Source organism: Glandiceps talaboti, chromosome 3 (assembly GCF_964340395.1).
Source record: "Glandiceps talaboti chromosome 3, keGlaTala1.1, whole genome shotgun sequence".
In the NCBI taxonomy this organism is placed as follows: domain Eukaryota; kingdom Metazoa; phylum Hemichordata; class Enteropneusta; family Spengelidae; genus Glandiceps; species Glandiceps talaboti.
Window position 1 is genome coordinate 7,263,176 of NC_135551.1, and position 14,887 is coordinate 7,278,062.

Consider the following 14,887-nt stretch of genomic DNA (forward strand, 5'->3'; position numbering starts at 1 on the left):
TTGGCCAATAGCCAGCTGTTTTCAATGGATAGCTCACATCAATAAATTAAATTCTAAACACACTTCACTGTTACTTTGCTACAACTTTTGTTTCTCTTTTAAGAGCATTAAAAGGTGCTCCTATATCTTAAATTGGTATTTACTGAAATTCAAGAAATAAGTTTAATTATCTTTGTCTGCTTTTTCTATATCGATAATTTATTTGCTAATCTAGGAGAGAATCTTCAAATTACTCGTAGCCATATTGCAATTATCTCTCAACTCTGACTTAATTCTGTCTTTCCATATTCACCATCGCTGTTTTCATTGTCTATTTTCACACAGTTTTTGCTTCAACCACTGTGGCCATCCCATTACCTCATTGACGCAAGATTTATAATCAAGTAATAATCTATTCTGAGAATACGACCAACTTCCTGACGCACCCCTTCCAACAATAACTAATTGAGCGTGTATACTGGTGTAAGCCCAACCCACGTACCAGTGCATGAGTTCACATGAGAATGTGGGCACACAGCTGGCTCCAATCCAACCTAATAACAATAATGATAACAACCTACTTTCCTAACAATAACATTATCTTGTGCTCAAATCACTACACAATTATTACCCAATAGCTAATTGAATTAAGATCCATTTTATTTCATTTTTAGGATGTTCGGTTAGACAGGTGTAGTATTTCCCATATTCTGGTAAATTTAATCAAACCCTGAATGGGTTCGAACCCCGACTGCAGTGGTAAGAGGCAAGTGGTTTAACCACTCAGCCACCGACAACCCTTCAGTCTTAAAGAAAATAAATAACAATAATATAATTCATAAAGATAACTTTATTTAATAAATATTTGTACCAGTTTTATATACAAGTAGTTCACCAAAGCTTTCACTTGGTATCCACCATGGCTTAGTCAGTGTTTTCTGAAGTCACAATGCATGGTTGACTTCAGACAATTATCCCAAAGTCTCGGAAGTTGGTAACATCCCTCATCACATGGTTCATTGAGGATTGTAAATAATAAATAATAACGTGATATGAATGAATTCAGTTGCGCATATCAGCTAAGAAAATACATTGATGATTAAACTACAACTTTCCTATACTCTGTGTGACAAAGCTGGATAACATACTTTGAGCATAGTCATTTTGGTACTCGTCTAACTTTAGCAAAAAATTCCATAAGTTGCATAATTACTTTCCTGAATGACTTAAAAAATACAGTTCAAAAATCTTCGACTAGTTTCACATCTCAGCAAACATTTTTTTCCAAAAAGTTCACAGATGCACCATGAGATTGTAAAACTTGAAGTATTTGCCCCTTGGAGAATATATTGTTCATGGTTCAAAGAATCAATAGGACAGTACAGTATAATAGTTACGTTGGAATGGTAAATTGGAGACGAGATCAACGCTGAATAATTAAACCATGGCATGGTCAAGGTCTGTAGTGGATGGATCAAAATGTCACATTCATTACCAATTTACCATTCCAAAGTAACTATATTGTACAGTCCAAATTTGCCCCTTGCAGTCAAAGATTTTTTTTTAAATTTTTTATTTTTTTATTTCTTGACTGTCTTTAAATGTATGTTTATTCATTCATTTGTCTCTGTGTATATTAATATTTGTTTACATTGTTCTTATTATCATTATTATCAGTTTTTTTTATAAGAATTCCATCTTTTATTTCATACAGCAGCCACCTACTCACAGTCTTTTATAAACTCATTTATTCCAAGACAAACAAATCATAAAATGAAATGGGTACTTTCCGTGAAAAGCTTAGGGGCTAGTTGAATAATTAAAACTTTCTAGTAATAAATGCATTACTGTTCAACTTTCCCTGGAGAAAGATCTCCAACATTTATATTTGATGAACAAATTTTGGAAATAAAATGCATAAGATGAATATCGTGTCCAGGTACTGTTAGATTGAACTTGATCTTGAGTAACAGCCACGAGTCACAACAAATGACACTTTCTATAAACCCCTAACAACAAAAATGATGCAACCACTCCCGCTCCAAAAAAATGGAAGAGTCCCACAACCTTGAGAGTAAAAAGTACAGAGGCAATTTGCATTGACACCAATGATGTCATGCTAACCTATAGACAAATGCCTTGACCTTCTTTTACCCCTGTCATTACAACTACCCACAATGCACTGCAGTGTAGTTGCAATGACGATAGCGCCGTCATTGACCTACATACATGTGATTAGAGTATTCACCTGAAATGAACCGATAACATACAGCTAGCTAGATTACACTGGCCTTGTCACACACAACACATACAGCGCTCTCAACTTAACACAATGCCTCTGGTTTGTCTATTGATGCCAAGACACGCACGTAGGTGTTGGACTCTAGATGGCTAATATTTTGATTGTTGCCATAGACGTAGTGCTTACGTCAGCACTCACCCTCACAACTGTGCCAATGCTATTTAGGTGGGTCACATTAAAAATGGAAATACTATGATCCTATTACCATTCTTAAAGAGTAACTCACTTTCACTTCCAAATCAGGATAAATAACATTGACATATTTATAAATGCTTATATCTTCTATTTTGTGATGATGAAACTGACTTCTGAACTTGAACTTGGAAGGTTAGGTGTACAAAATCAATCACAAAATACTACAATATTCATACTATAAGGATACTTAAGATATCTTTTTTTTTTTTTCATTTTTCTACAGGTAGTACTCTTCTTATTGAAAAGCCAACCTCAGAAATGAAATTGTTAATTGAAGATTACTAAAGACCAAAAGAAAGGGTTCCTGATAAAACTAATCTTTGTGGCATCTACATGTACACTGTACAAGCTTTTGAGTCCCCTCTACCTTTTTAAATATAATTCTAGTTTTGTAAAATATTTGTAAATATCTTTTTTTGTGCCAAAGATCTTTTTTAAATTTCAAAAAAAAATTTTTTAAACATTTTTTATTTTTTATTATTATTTATTCATTTCTGAACTTTAAATATAGTAAATCTAGAATCTATCAAAAATTCTGAATTGTGCTGAGTCTGTAACTCATTTCTGAACTTAGAGTCTAAAATCTATCAAAAATTCTGAATTGTGCTCAATCTGTAACTCATTTTTGAACAAAAATTCTGAATTGTGCTGAGTCTGTAACTCATTTCTGAACTTAGAGTCTAAAATCTATCAAAAATTCCAAATGGCACTAACTATTAAAGTGCACACAACATTTCTACATGTAGAGTTTAAAATTGTTCAATAATTCAGTACTGAATGAACACGACCTTTTTTAGAAAAAATAACAAAGCCATGACCATAACGTGATTCCCTAAAACCGGCAATGTATAAGAAATGGTGTTGTAGGAAATTTCTGTCTCCTGAATCAAGTCCGGGAATCGCTAATACATAGTCAATGTGTAGTAATTGGTATATCAGGAAATCCCCTTCAATGAGGGGCTCTGATCATGCCTTAGACAGAAACTGGCTGAGCTGAATTTGTACACTGGTTTACAAGATATGAAAACAAATAACAATGTGTCTATCTTATGCACAGTCTGCAAGAAATACTGATTTGACATTTGACCTTGAAGGTCACAGTCAAGGTCAATTGCCAATAGAAAGTTCAACGTCAAACTGATAAAAGTGACATAATGACAGTCAAAGTCAATCAATCAAACTAATGATTTATTGATTTATTAACTCATTGGTATATTGGTTGGTTGGCTTTGATTGATTGACTGATTGATTGAAAATGACAACCAATTTTTCATTCATTTTGTCTGCGTTTTACTAAAGATTTCAACAGCTGTATCAACATCACTGCATCATGTGTACCACAATGTAAATGGTTCTGTAACAGCATTTCATGAGTCAACATGAAACATCATTTTATCTTAATGTTAAATATTTACATAAAACTGATCTAGAGTCAAAGGGATCCTATTCATGTTGATTTTAATGTCTCCTTGAAAAGTATATCAAATATCCCTGTACTATTGACAGGTTGGTGTGTATGAGTGTATTTTTCTATGTCCTGATGTCAGCAGGTTTGAATTTTATCAAATAGCAAGTAAAAGTTAAATATACTTCTAGTTACTAGAATACAACAGGTATCGTTTACAGGGGTCATACGGATGAGAACTGGGTATTGATTTTTTGATTTTTAATTCATAAAACAATTTTATCATGGCTTCCTACGTGAAAAATCAATGTGAAACCTCATAGACAAAGTCCTTGTTCGTAACTCAGTAAATTGCAAAAGCCTGATAAATGTGTAAAATGTCTGTCATTGTATGTACAATAAACAAACATTTTACACATATATTAATTTTTTGACATTGCTATTTACTGAGTTATTTGGGTGTACACAGATTATGTCATCAAATCATTTTATTCAGTTTTCCTAGCTGCTATGCAACAGATGTCATGGTTACGGGTGATTATAATAATATTTCAGTGACCAAAAAATATGACACAATATCATTCTTCATGTGAAATAAACTGGCTCCAATCCCTAGAGACATTGTTTTTTCCCTTTTTCCTTTTTTTGGTGAGAGTTATATTTATCAAATGTTTTGAGTTTGTTATCCATTTTTTAGTTTTTGTGAAGGAAAATATCCACAACGTGGGCGTTTACCTGACTGTTTGGGAGTCACTCAGTCGGGTTATCATTAAAAGTGGTCATATGGATGATGATTGGGTATTTATTTTGGATTTATCATTTATAAAACAATTTTATTATGGCTTCCTACTTGAAAAATCAATGTGAAACAACATATACCAAGTCCTTGTTAGTTACTCAATACATTGCGAAAGATTAATAAATGTGTAAAATGTTTCTTACTGTATGTACAATAACAAACTTTATACACATTTTTTTTTTAGCTTTTTGCAATGTATTAAGTTACAAATACAGATTTGACCTATGCTGTTTCCCATTGATTTTTCAAGTAGAAAGCCATGATAAAATTTATTTATGAATTAAAGATCCAAAATAAATACCCAATGCTTATCCATATGACCACTTTCCCATCAAAGAATGCAGTTGTGTTTTTAAAACAAATATAAATATATATTTCATTCAAATAAAAATTGAAAAAACCAGAGACTTGAGCAAGGTCCACATATGAAAGCAAAAAAAAAAAAAACAGAAAAAAATTCAGATCTTATAGCATGTCTCTATCATTTCCTGCATTTTCTGTGACAGGCTTCCTACATTAAGGATGTCAAACGACAGAGTTATGATGGATTATTATTTGTGTAACCTATAACCATCATGAAATCCCACTCCAAATGATATAACTACCTGTAAATACATCACAAAGGACAATACCTATTTTATTTTTTGAACTAAACTTATTTGTATATAATTATTGAAATTAAGTTAACTCTCATTAAAGGGACACAAACTGAGTTTTATCAATTTTTTGGGATAAAATTTTTGCTGTTGTTTAAAATGGCGAACCTTGGAAATTTAACTGTTTAAACTTTTTCTGTTACTTTGTTCAAGAAATGCTAAACCATTCTCGGTTCAGATCAAGAGGGAAAAAAAATATAAGGTCACCACACATTTTTTTGAAATGGAGGACAAAATGATATCAAAATGATGCCATTTTAGAATCCAATATGGCTGCCAAATCCAATATGGCCACCAGATACTGTGTTTAAGCTATATGGGAAAATAAAAGTTTGGTGATTTCCTTGAAAACAAGATGGTAAACCCATAAAAAATACTTTATTATTTCAAAAAGACAAGGAACAAGCTTTCATAGGCAAAGTTTGGAGAAATTTTGAGAACTTTGGTTTTGCCTTCTACCTTAACGATATTTTCTATTTAAATGAAATGTGAATTCTAGATGTAAAAAGTAATGTATCTCTTGTAAAATACTAAAATGAAATAGCATCATACCCCAGGAGACTTTAAGATATGTTGTATCATTCCAGCCTCACAGGTCTGTTCAATACAGACATGAAAAGGGCTGATGTGTGAGGGCGCCCCAACATGATGTACCTCACAGCCTACATTTCCCAGCTGGTGTGACAGACATTTATAAAAGTTTGTAGGAATCTAGCAGGACAAAATATATTTTGGAAAATTAGCCAAGTGCCTTTGTTGTAACTTTTTTAAATGAGGGGGTCTGAAGATAATGGAATGGGCAATTCCCTTCCATAATTTGTAGTAAGCCAGCAAATTATCAATAATTTTTTGCTGTAAGAGTTACAATGTGGATAATTTTGATAGGTTTTCCCTTTCATACAGCTAGTACTAGCGGAATACAAGGCTAGTAATAAGTAGCTACATATAACTGTCAATACTAACTGTATACAAGGCTAGTAATAAGTAGCTACATATAACTGTCAATACTAACTGAATACAAGGCTAGTAATAAGTAGCTACATATAACTGTTAATACTAACTGAATACAAGGCTAGTAATAAGTAGCTACATATAACTGTTAATACTAACTGAATACAAGGCTAGTAATAAGTAGCTACATATAACTGTTAATACTAACTGAATACAAGGCTAGTAATAAGTAGCTACATAGACTTTTAGACTTGTGTACCACTATACAATAACATTGCAGATTCTCCAAGGAAAAGATTCTGAATGACTCTCCAATTATACAAGAATTACCCATAAGTTGAGATTTGATTGGAATTCTACCGAGTGATGTAACTCGGGAAGGGATTTCTCTGGGATTTGATGAGATTGCACACACACCCAGAGGTCAGTGTCCAATTTATACCCACACCGAGAGATTGGACATGCTATTTGTTTTTTTAAATAATCTCTTTTATGAAATCATAATTTATCTCTGAAATAATATGTTGAAATGCAGTCATAGAAAGTACATATAATTATGAGTACGAAACGATGTTGGGTCTGAACTGTTTCCTTACCTGTACTTGCTACAAAACCATTGTGGTGACTTTTTAAGTGTAAAACTGGTGATTTGGATCTTTGAATTATCTTGAATGGCTCACTAGAAGTCACAAAAAAAAATGTTTTATAATGTTAATGTACAATAGCAGTACATTGTATGTGCCAAGTATGTGACAGAACAGTCGTCTTAGAAAGATTGCCCTCTCTCACACATTTGAAAAATTCTTTTGTTTTTCTGCATTTAAACTCTGTCATCTGGAGATGATCAGTTTGACCATTCTGCCTTGATTTACGTCTTATCATGACATGATTATCAACATAGAAAAACATATATTTTACAAATTTTTTAGAATATAGCCAGGTGTTGTGATAGGTTGTAAACACAGGTAGTGACAGTGTGATCAGTGATCATAATGTCTTTTCAGTATCTAAAATAATGACATAAAGATTGAAAACTAATGCCAAAAAAAGAGATTCTGTCATTTCACTTAAATACCCCACATCGATCTTTTTTTGTGTGTTTGTCCAGCCTATGCAGTCTGCAGATCCATAGTGGGGGAAACACAAAAATAACCCTCCCTACATTTGTACTTCAGTGAAGACAACTGCAGAGCCAATCATGAACTAGCAAATGATATCTGCCCCACATACACACTTGCTCTAAAGTACTAAATAAAAAGAACAGCAACTGCCATAAATAGTAGACTGAGTAACAGGTTTGTTGAGAATCATAAAAAAAAAATTGCATTGTCGCACCATTTTACACAAAATGTCCTCACCAGAAAGAATTCTTTCTTTCTTTTTTGGCCAAAGTCAAATTTCCAATAACACACATTCTAATCTATAACCAGCAAAAATCTCTATGTAAATACTGCCATCTGGTGTTCTACCAATCACATGAGTTATTGACAACACAGTAGAGTAATTGAAGGTTTACCTTGTGTTCCTGATATCTAATATGTAAATACTGCCATCTTGTGTTCCACCTATGACATGTGTTGTTGATAACACTGCACAGCAATTAAAGGCTGCTGACGCAGACATTTTAAATATCTATCATGGAGAGGAAACTTAGCATGAATGATAACATACTAACATGACACAGTACAAATAAGCCACTTAATACAACACATTGCAGTTGCAAAAAAACAAAAGATTTGTACAGTTTGGCCACTAGGAGTGCTGTTCAGGCATAGCTTTTATACCAGCCATGAAGGTCACAATAGTTGAGGACTACAGCCTCCCTTACTTTAAGTCATAATTTTCCAGTGTTTATTTTTTAACAGTTTGTATGTCTGAAGTGTTCTTATCTACCAATGTTGTATGAATGAAGATAAAAAAATACATTTATGACACAAACAGATTCAGCGACTTTAATAGCCGAAATTGGCTGTATGTTGCATGCGGGACTGTTTGTTGAATGTTCAGTAGTTGCCCAATCATGCCATTTGAAGCATATTTTGTTTGATGACATCACATGATATGGAATCACTATGGCACCCCATACTGATCCTGAACTCTGACCACCACATTGAAATTGGTTTATTTTCATCACATCAAACCAGAGTTAATTGGGGGAAAAAACATCATGCACAAATCGTGTAAATTCTGCTCACAAAGAAAGCATTGTTTAAGTGCCCCTAGTTACTGTTTAGGTTTTCTTAACTTGGACCCCCCCCCCCCCCCCCCAACGCCAACCCCAACCTGACCCTTTCCGATGTGTGAAGCAATCAACTGCTGTACTTTTAAACTGACAACTCCAAATATCAACCCTTACCGACTCTCTGCTGTGAAGACCAATGCCTTGTAGAATGTTATCTTCTCTCGCCACTAACAACAATTTGCCTTCTGTACCAATCTCACGTTCACCTGAATAAATACATGTCTACTATAATCACATTATGACAATCAACATTCACCCTTCTATTTTGAGCTACTTTAGCACTGACAAACAACATCAAAGAAAAAGAGAAACATTCCTTGATATCGCCAATACACAAAAAAACAAAGGACATCATATTTTTGTGATATAACATCTTGAAATGTGAAATAAACAAAAAGTTCATCAAGTCTGTATATTTTATAGGGCACTCAACTGAATGCTGTTACAATATAATGCTTAGTAATTTACTGTCAAACAGTTGAAATATAGAAAACATGATGCGTGCAGACTCACTACACAAAATATGCAGATAGCATACATGTATGATGTGCATGTGACATGCATGTGTCAAACATACAACCTAATATGGCTAGCATGTACTATATGTGACAATTTGTGTAACTACCATGTGATATGCATGTGACAAACATGCAACTACCATGTGATAAGCATGGGTCATTTGTGTCACAAACTACTCTGGGGCTAGCATGTGACATACATATGCAAGTACCATGTAACCAGCATGCATTTCACTTACTTGGTGTATGTTGTGGAGATCCTAAATTGACTGAGTTATTAGCTACACCGACATCACATCCATTGATAGGACAGTCGCACTGGACCAGAGTACCTAGACAAGTTGCTTGACCACAGTCCCAAAGTTTGGCTGCTCCATCACGACTACAAGACACAACATTCCTTCCTTTGTCGACAATGGCTGTGTCAGTTATGCCTTAAATTAGTAAGAAATAGTGATTTAATGACTAGAAAACTCTGTTTTCTTGCAATTTTTTATTGAACTTTTACAGCTTCTGTAGCTATACATGGTTTTAGCACTGGATTTAAGCTGAATACCTGCAAAAACTTTTCCAGTGGTAACATAGTTTAAGGGGTGTCCCCATATTTTTATATTCAACTGTTGTGAAAGGAGTCAATATAACAGCTGTATTAAATGTTGTGGGGCAACAGAATGAATTATATTCCCTTGCACTGTCCACAAAACTAAAGTGCCTCTAAATTGCCAATTTTTTTTTGCATGTGACACAATAAAAAGTTACAGTATTAGTAACCAGCAAATATCATTAACGAGATCTTATGATGAACGAAAGAATCACAAGAGTCACCACTGTGTTGGTGTACAGGCAGTAAGCAGGTAGAATCTCCTTAGTTCTCAATTAGGTATTTTACCAGGGTTCCTGACCAAAATAATCTATGCAAGTTTACTAAATATCTAATAATAACTCTACATATTCTTCATTTTATATTCATTTTCAAACTGACAGCCAGTGTTTATTTTTATTGGGTGGTACGTAAGTAAAATGTACCCGAGTTCCCCAGTCATTTTACCACGGTTCCCTACCAGTGTTTTTGTTGAGTGGTAAGTAGGTAAAATCTACCAGAGTTCCCAAGTCATTTTACCATGATTCCCACCAATACTAAAGGTATTATGGGAACCTATTTCGCCAGATTTCCCCTTTATGCTACCAGACCTACGCAAAAATATTAACACTGGACAGTACTTCACGTGATTTGGTACAGGAAAGGTGACAATTATAGCATTACCTCCTTTATGGCCCTTCAATGTAACTGGACAACTTCCATTCTCCACTGACCAGATTCTCAGCTGCATATCAGTTGACCCACTTAATACAACCATTCCAGATGGGAAAAATTGACAGCAGTTTACTTCACCTAAATGACCCTTCAATTCTCTCTGCAATAACAAAGACAGTGTTTCAAGAATTGCCCCATCTGATGGTTGAAGGTGTTAAAAGGTATTGATTTAAATACTTTAAGAGGCACAAGCTGAGTTTTTAACTTTTGTTTTTACTAAAGTGAAAATACTTTCATAAAATCTCAGTTAAACTCTTCTAGTATAAATGTCAATACATGTCTTCTATGACATTACAATTGTGTTATGGTATTATTTATTAGAACCGTTGATTGCTTAGTAGGGATTTCCGTTATACTTTTTCGTACATATGAAAAATTACGTAATCATCTAATGTATAGGTCATATTTTGATACCAGGTTTGAGTTCAGTTAGTTGCAAGTGATGGTTACTTATCTTTCAGTACGTAGAATACTACGAGTGCCTTTTGAATATGTGGGCAAAATTTTCCCCTGGGTAAAACTGTTCTTACGAAACCATGAATGTTAATACAAGCCTCTGCTGTTCCAACACAATATGCTAAGTGTTGTTAATCCAATTCATTTGATTACTTTCCGTTAGCAACAGCTTCCATGCTTCGATGTTGGCAGTTGTGCTATTTTTTCACACCAAAATTATTTAGCAAAACTCACCCGTACAGACCCATCTCTAGTTTCCCAAATTGACAACTGTCCATCAGTTCCAGCTGACACACCTAGAGCACCTCCCGATGATACATCAATACTTACTACCTATAAACAAGATATAAATAAAGTTTGTAGTCTTTCAAGGGATAGAAACTCTGTTGCAATTAGATTGTAAGATACATCGTGTCACTCACCCTCATCGGCCTGCTCTAGCCATGAAAGGAGTTGACTGATGTGTGAGGGCGCCCTATCATTGCGTTCCTTACAGACCCTGTTGCAATATTCCCGCTCGGTTTTTTGAGGAAAATTAGACTAAGTTTAGATAAAATGTCCACAGACAAAAAGAGCTGGAAGTAGCTGACAATCAGAATTAACCTTTCAAAGAGCCCAATTTCACAGTTTTAAAGGATTTTCAAGGGTGACTAAATGTAGAAATAAAGAATGTTTAGCAAATCATGGCCGATGTAGTCGTTGGGATATCGATACACTCGCCATTTATGTGGACGAGTGCTATCAGGGTCTATATATAGTTCACGTAGGCCATGGTAATAAAATTACTATGTTGCCCAACTCTCTAAATATACCTCATTTCCATAGTAAATGTTACAACTGTGGAGAATCAGCTTTCAGCTTAGTAAGACAGACACAAACTGAAATTATTGTTGCAACATGGCACTGCTACAGGACATTGTTGTAATTACACTCATAGTCTGGTGTTATCTCTTAACAACTTTTCCTCTCGGGGTCACACATTCAACCTCTATAAGTGTTTACACGATCACAGGGAGATTACAACCCATAACACCAAAGTAAAGCCTTCTCTGTATGTACCACAATCGTTTATAGCATCTATATCAAGTGTAAAAGTATACTATTTCATTTGCTTATTGACCACATTAGAAAATCCATATGCTAGGCTTGTAAATAAACCAATTGAAACAGTATAATTTTACACTTGATATGAATGCTATAAGATGAATATAGCACATAGAGAAAGTGCTTTACTTCAGTGTTACTGGTTGTATATACTCTCACAACTTTTTAATTTGTATCTATTGTTAGCTGAAAGCTAGTCTCGCTGCCAGACTCGTAACTATCGTCCCTAAGCTTTGTATGCCGAGCAAATGAGGTCCCCCTTTTCTTGCGGCTAAGCCACTCGGCATACATAAAAAGATTAGGGACGATAGTCATGAGTCTGGCAGCGAGACTAGCTGAAAGCTAACTTTGCACAGTAATACTAAAATTCACACTTTGCACAGTAATACTAAAATTCACACTTTGTACAGTAATACTAAAACTCACACTTTTATTATGTACTGTTGACAAGGTGCTGAGAGGTGATATAAACTTTGATGATACATCTTCCTCTGGATATGACATCACCAGTGATCTCTGTAACCAAGACAGATAGATAAACATTTAAACAGGTGTGTGTGTGTGTGTGTGTGTGTGTGTGTGCGTGCGTGTGTTACATAATACATATTTAGATATAGGTGATGTTCTCAATTCATATTCATACTCTTAACAGACTTATGTTTTTGAAATTTCAGGTGAAGTCCAAAGGATACTGTGAACCATTAGATTTACATATAGACCCCAAAGTTCAGATATAAATGATCATTTGTAACCAGGTATACACTTGTAGTCTTTTATGGTACGTTGTGACGGAGTGCCCTCATACATCAACCAAACCCTAATAGGTGTGGCATCATCATGTTGTACAGTATATCACAGACTAACACCCCATGTGACTTGCAGCGTTGCCAATTCCTACCATAAAAGTTAGAACTCTTCTTGTTTTTTATCCAGTTAATTCCAAGTTGATCAGGTTACCATTACTAGAATAATCTAAATATGACCAAGCACATTGCTTCCTTGCTCTTGAATAATAACTTGTAGTATTTCCAAACTCAGAGCATAATAAATTGACCTAGTAGATTTTATTAGCTAAATCATTGTATATGATTCAATGACATAGACTTGATATACAATGTATGAACACAAGAGGGCATTGTACACTACTGGTATATCCATTCCCTTGTACCTTTTAATAACAATAATAATAATAATAATAATAATGATAATAATGTTTTTTACGTAGCGCTTTCCCACTCTGTGCTCAAAACCCTTTACAATTATTACCCCCGGCTAGGATCTATATTGGCACAATGACACTTTATACTTCAACTCCCTGGGGAGCATACAATCCATTGCAGCCTTTATAAGCACATAGGATTAAAGCATTCACATTGCAACCTCTATCCTACCAGGTCCCCAATTATACAGCTGGGTTGACTGAGGCACAGTCGTGGTTCAAATCTTGCCCGAGGACTTTAGCCACTCAGAAACAGACGGCAGCGATGGGGCTCGAACCTGCAACCTGCTGATACCAAGCCGACCACTCATTCGCTCATCATCACTCCACTTTTATATGATAAGTCTACATCATTGAATCACATACAATAACATTTAAAGAAAGATAAGTGAGTCAGCTAAAATATACTACTTAACTTATTTATGCTCCGAGTTTGAAACTACTACAAACTCTAAATATGGACTTACACTTACAGTGCACTGTAATTTTGAAGAGAAAACCATGACAACAGAGAAAAATTTGTTCTGGTTATTCTTTGTCATCATATTTATGTTGTCCAGAATACTCCTTACCTGATTTATATCGTCTACAACAAAGCCTTCTGAGGCTATGATATCAGGAATGTTATTAGAATCTGTACCATGTGATTTTAATTCACCATGAATACTTGGATGACCTTAGGAAATAAAAACAAACAACAATAAAATGTACACAACCCCCCAAAAAATTCTTTTCCTTGCTCTGGAATCATATCTCGTAGTAGTTTCATAATCAGCTAGTGCATAAATAAATTTACAAGGGCTTAAAAAAAATATTTGGTTCCAGGTTCCAAACCCCACCTAGTTTTTCACCATGACGACCCTAAACTAAATGTTTACAAATTCAAGAATTAATCAAGAAAATCTTGATAGTTGTGAATTCTCGTGAGAAATAGATGCCAAAACTGACATCAACTTAAAAAGACAATATAAAACTGTTCTTTCAATCTGTAATGGCTGTACATCTGATGGGAAGAAACCAATAACACAGAGATCATATGGAACACAACGGAAAACATAACTACCTGAACTAGACTCTCACACATCAAACAAAATCTACCTACTCTAAAATTGAGCATAATGGAAACGACAATTTTTTTTTAGGCCTAATCACAGCCTTCTTCAACTGTTATTGTATACAGTAACTTCAATGATGAAGACATGGTACATGTATATGACAAGATGGCCAAGGTTATAGTATATGAAGATCACTGCATTAAACGTTGAGTGAAAGAAGCAATCAAGATCAAAAAAGCAACGCCTGTCACTTTCATACTTGTAGTATACAATGCCCTCTAGTGGCCATATGACATAAGTCTTCATCACTGAATCATATGTACAATAATAAGAGCTGAATGTGGCTTCAAGATTTACAGTTTCAGCCAAAATACAGTACTTGATGAATTATTTACAAGATGAGTTCGAAACTGCTACAAGAATGAAAATGTACAACTAGTATGGGTTTATTTAATGTTTAAAATATTGGGTAACTGATCACCTTGCTCTGATCAAGATTAGTCCATTTTCAATTTCAAAATTGATGTGTACATTTCTGTGCATCTCAAATTGTTATTTGCACAATTGCATGAGATGTCTACGTGGTTCTATTATTATTATTATTATTATTCCATAATATGCACATCCTGTCTGACTTAAGACTCTTGGAGTGAAATCACTTGATGATCCAATATACCAATTACTCTATTAT

At 34.4% G+C, this 14,887-nt stretch overlaps 1 protein-coding gene across 1 annotated transcript in view; it reads right to left on the reverse strand.

Moving 5' to 3' along the window:
• The window catches only part of LOC144432611 (proteasomal ATPase-associated factor 1-like), a 51,516-nt gene that overhangs the window by 35,155 nt on the left and 1,474 nt on the right, over positions 1 to 14,887 (reverse strand). Inside the window, exons 3-10 of the mRNA XM_078120865.1 lie at positions 13,714 to 13,817; positions 12,349 to 12,438; positions 11,053 to 11,151; positions 10,312 to 10,462; positions 9,287 to 9,481; positions 8,644 to 8,735; positions 7,804 to 7,919; positions 6,884 to 6,966 (exon numbers count right to left, since the gene is read on the reverse strand). Coding sequence (XP_077976991.1) covers positions 6,884 to 6,966; positions 7,804 to 7,919; positions 8,644 to 8,735; positions 9,287 to 9,481; positions 10,312 to 10,462; positions 11,053 to 11,151; positions 12,349 to 12,438; positions 13,714 to 13,817 — 930 coding nt within the window. The remainder of the gene's footprint in view (positions 1 to 6,883; positions 6,967 to 7,803; positions 7,920 to 8,643; positions 8,736 to 9,286; positions 9,482 to 10,311; positions 10,463 to 11,052; positions 11,152 to 12,348; positions 12,439 to 13,713; positions 13,818 to 14,887) is intronic.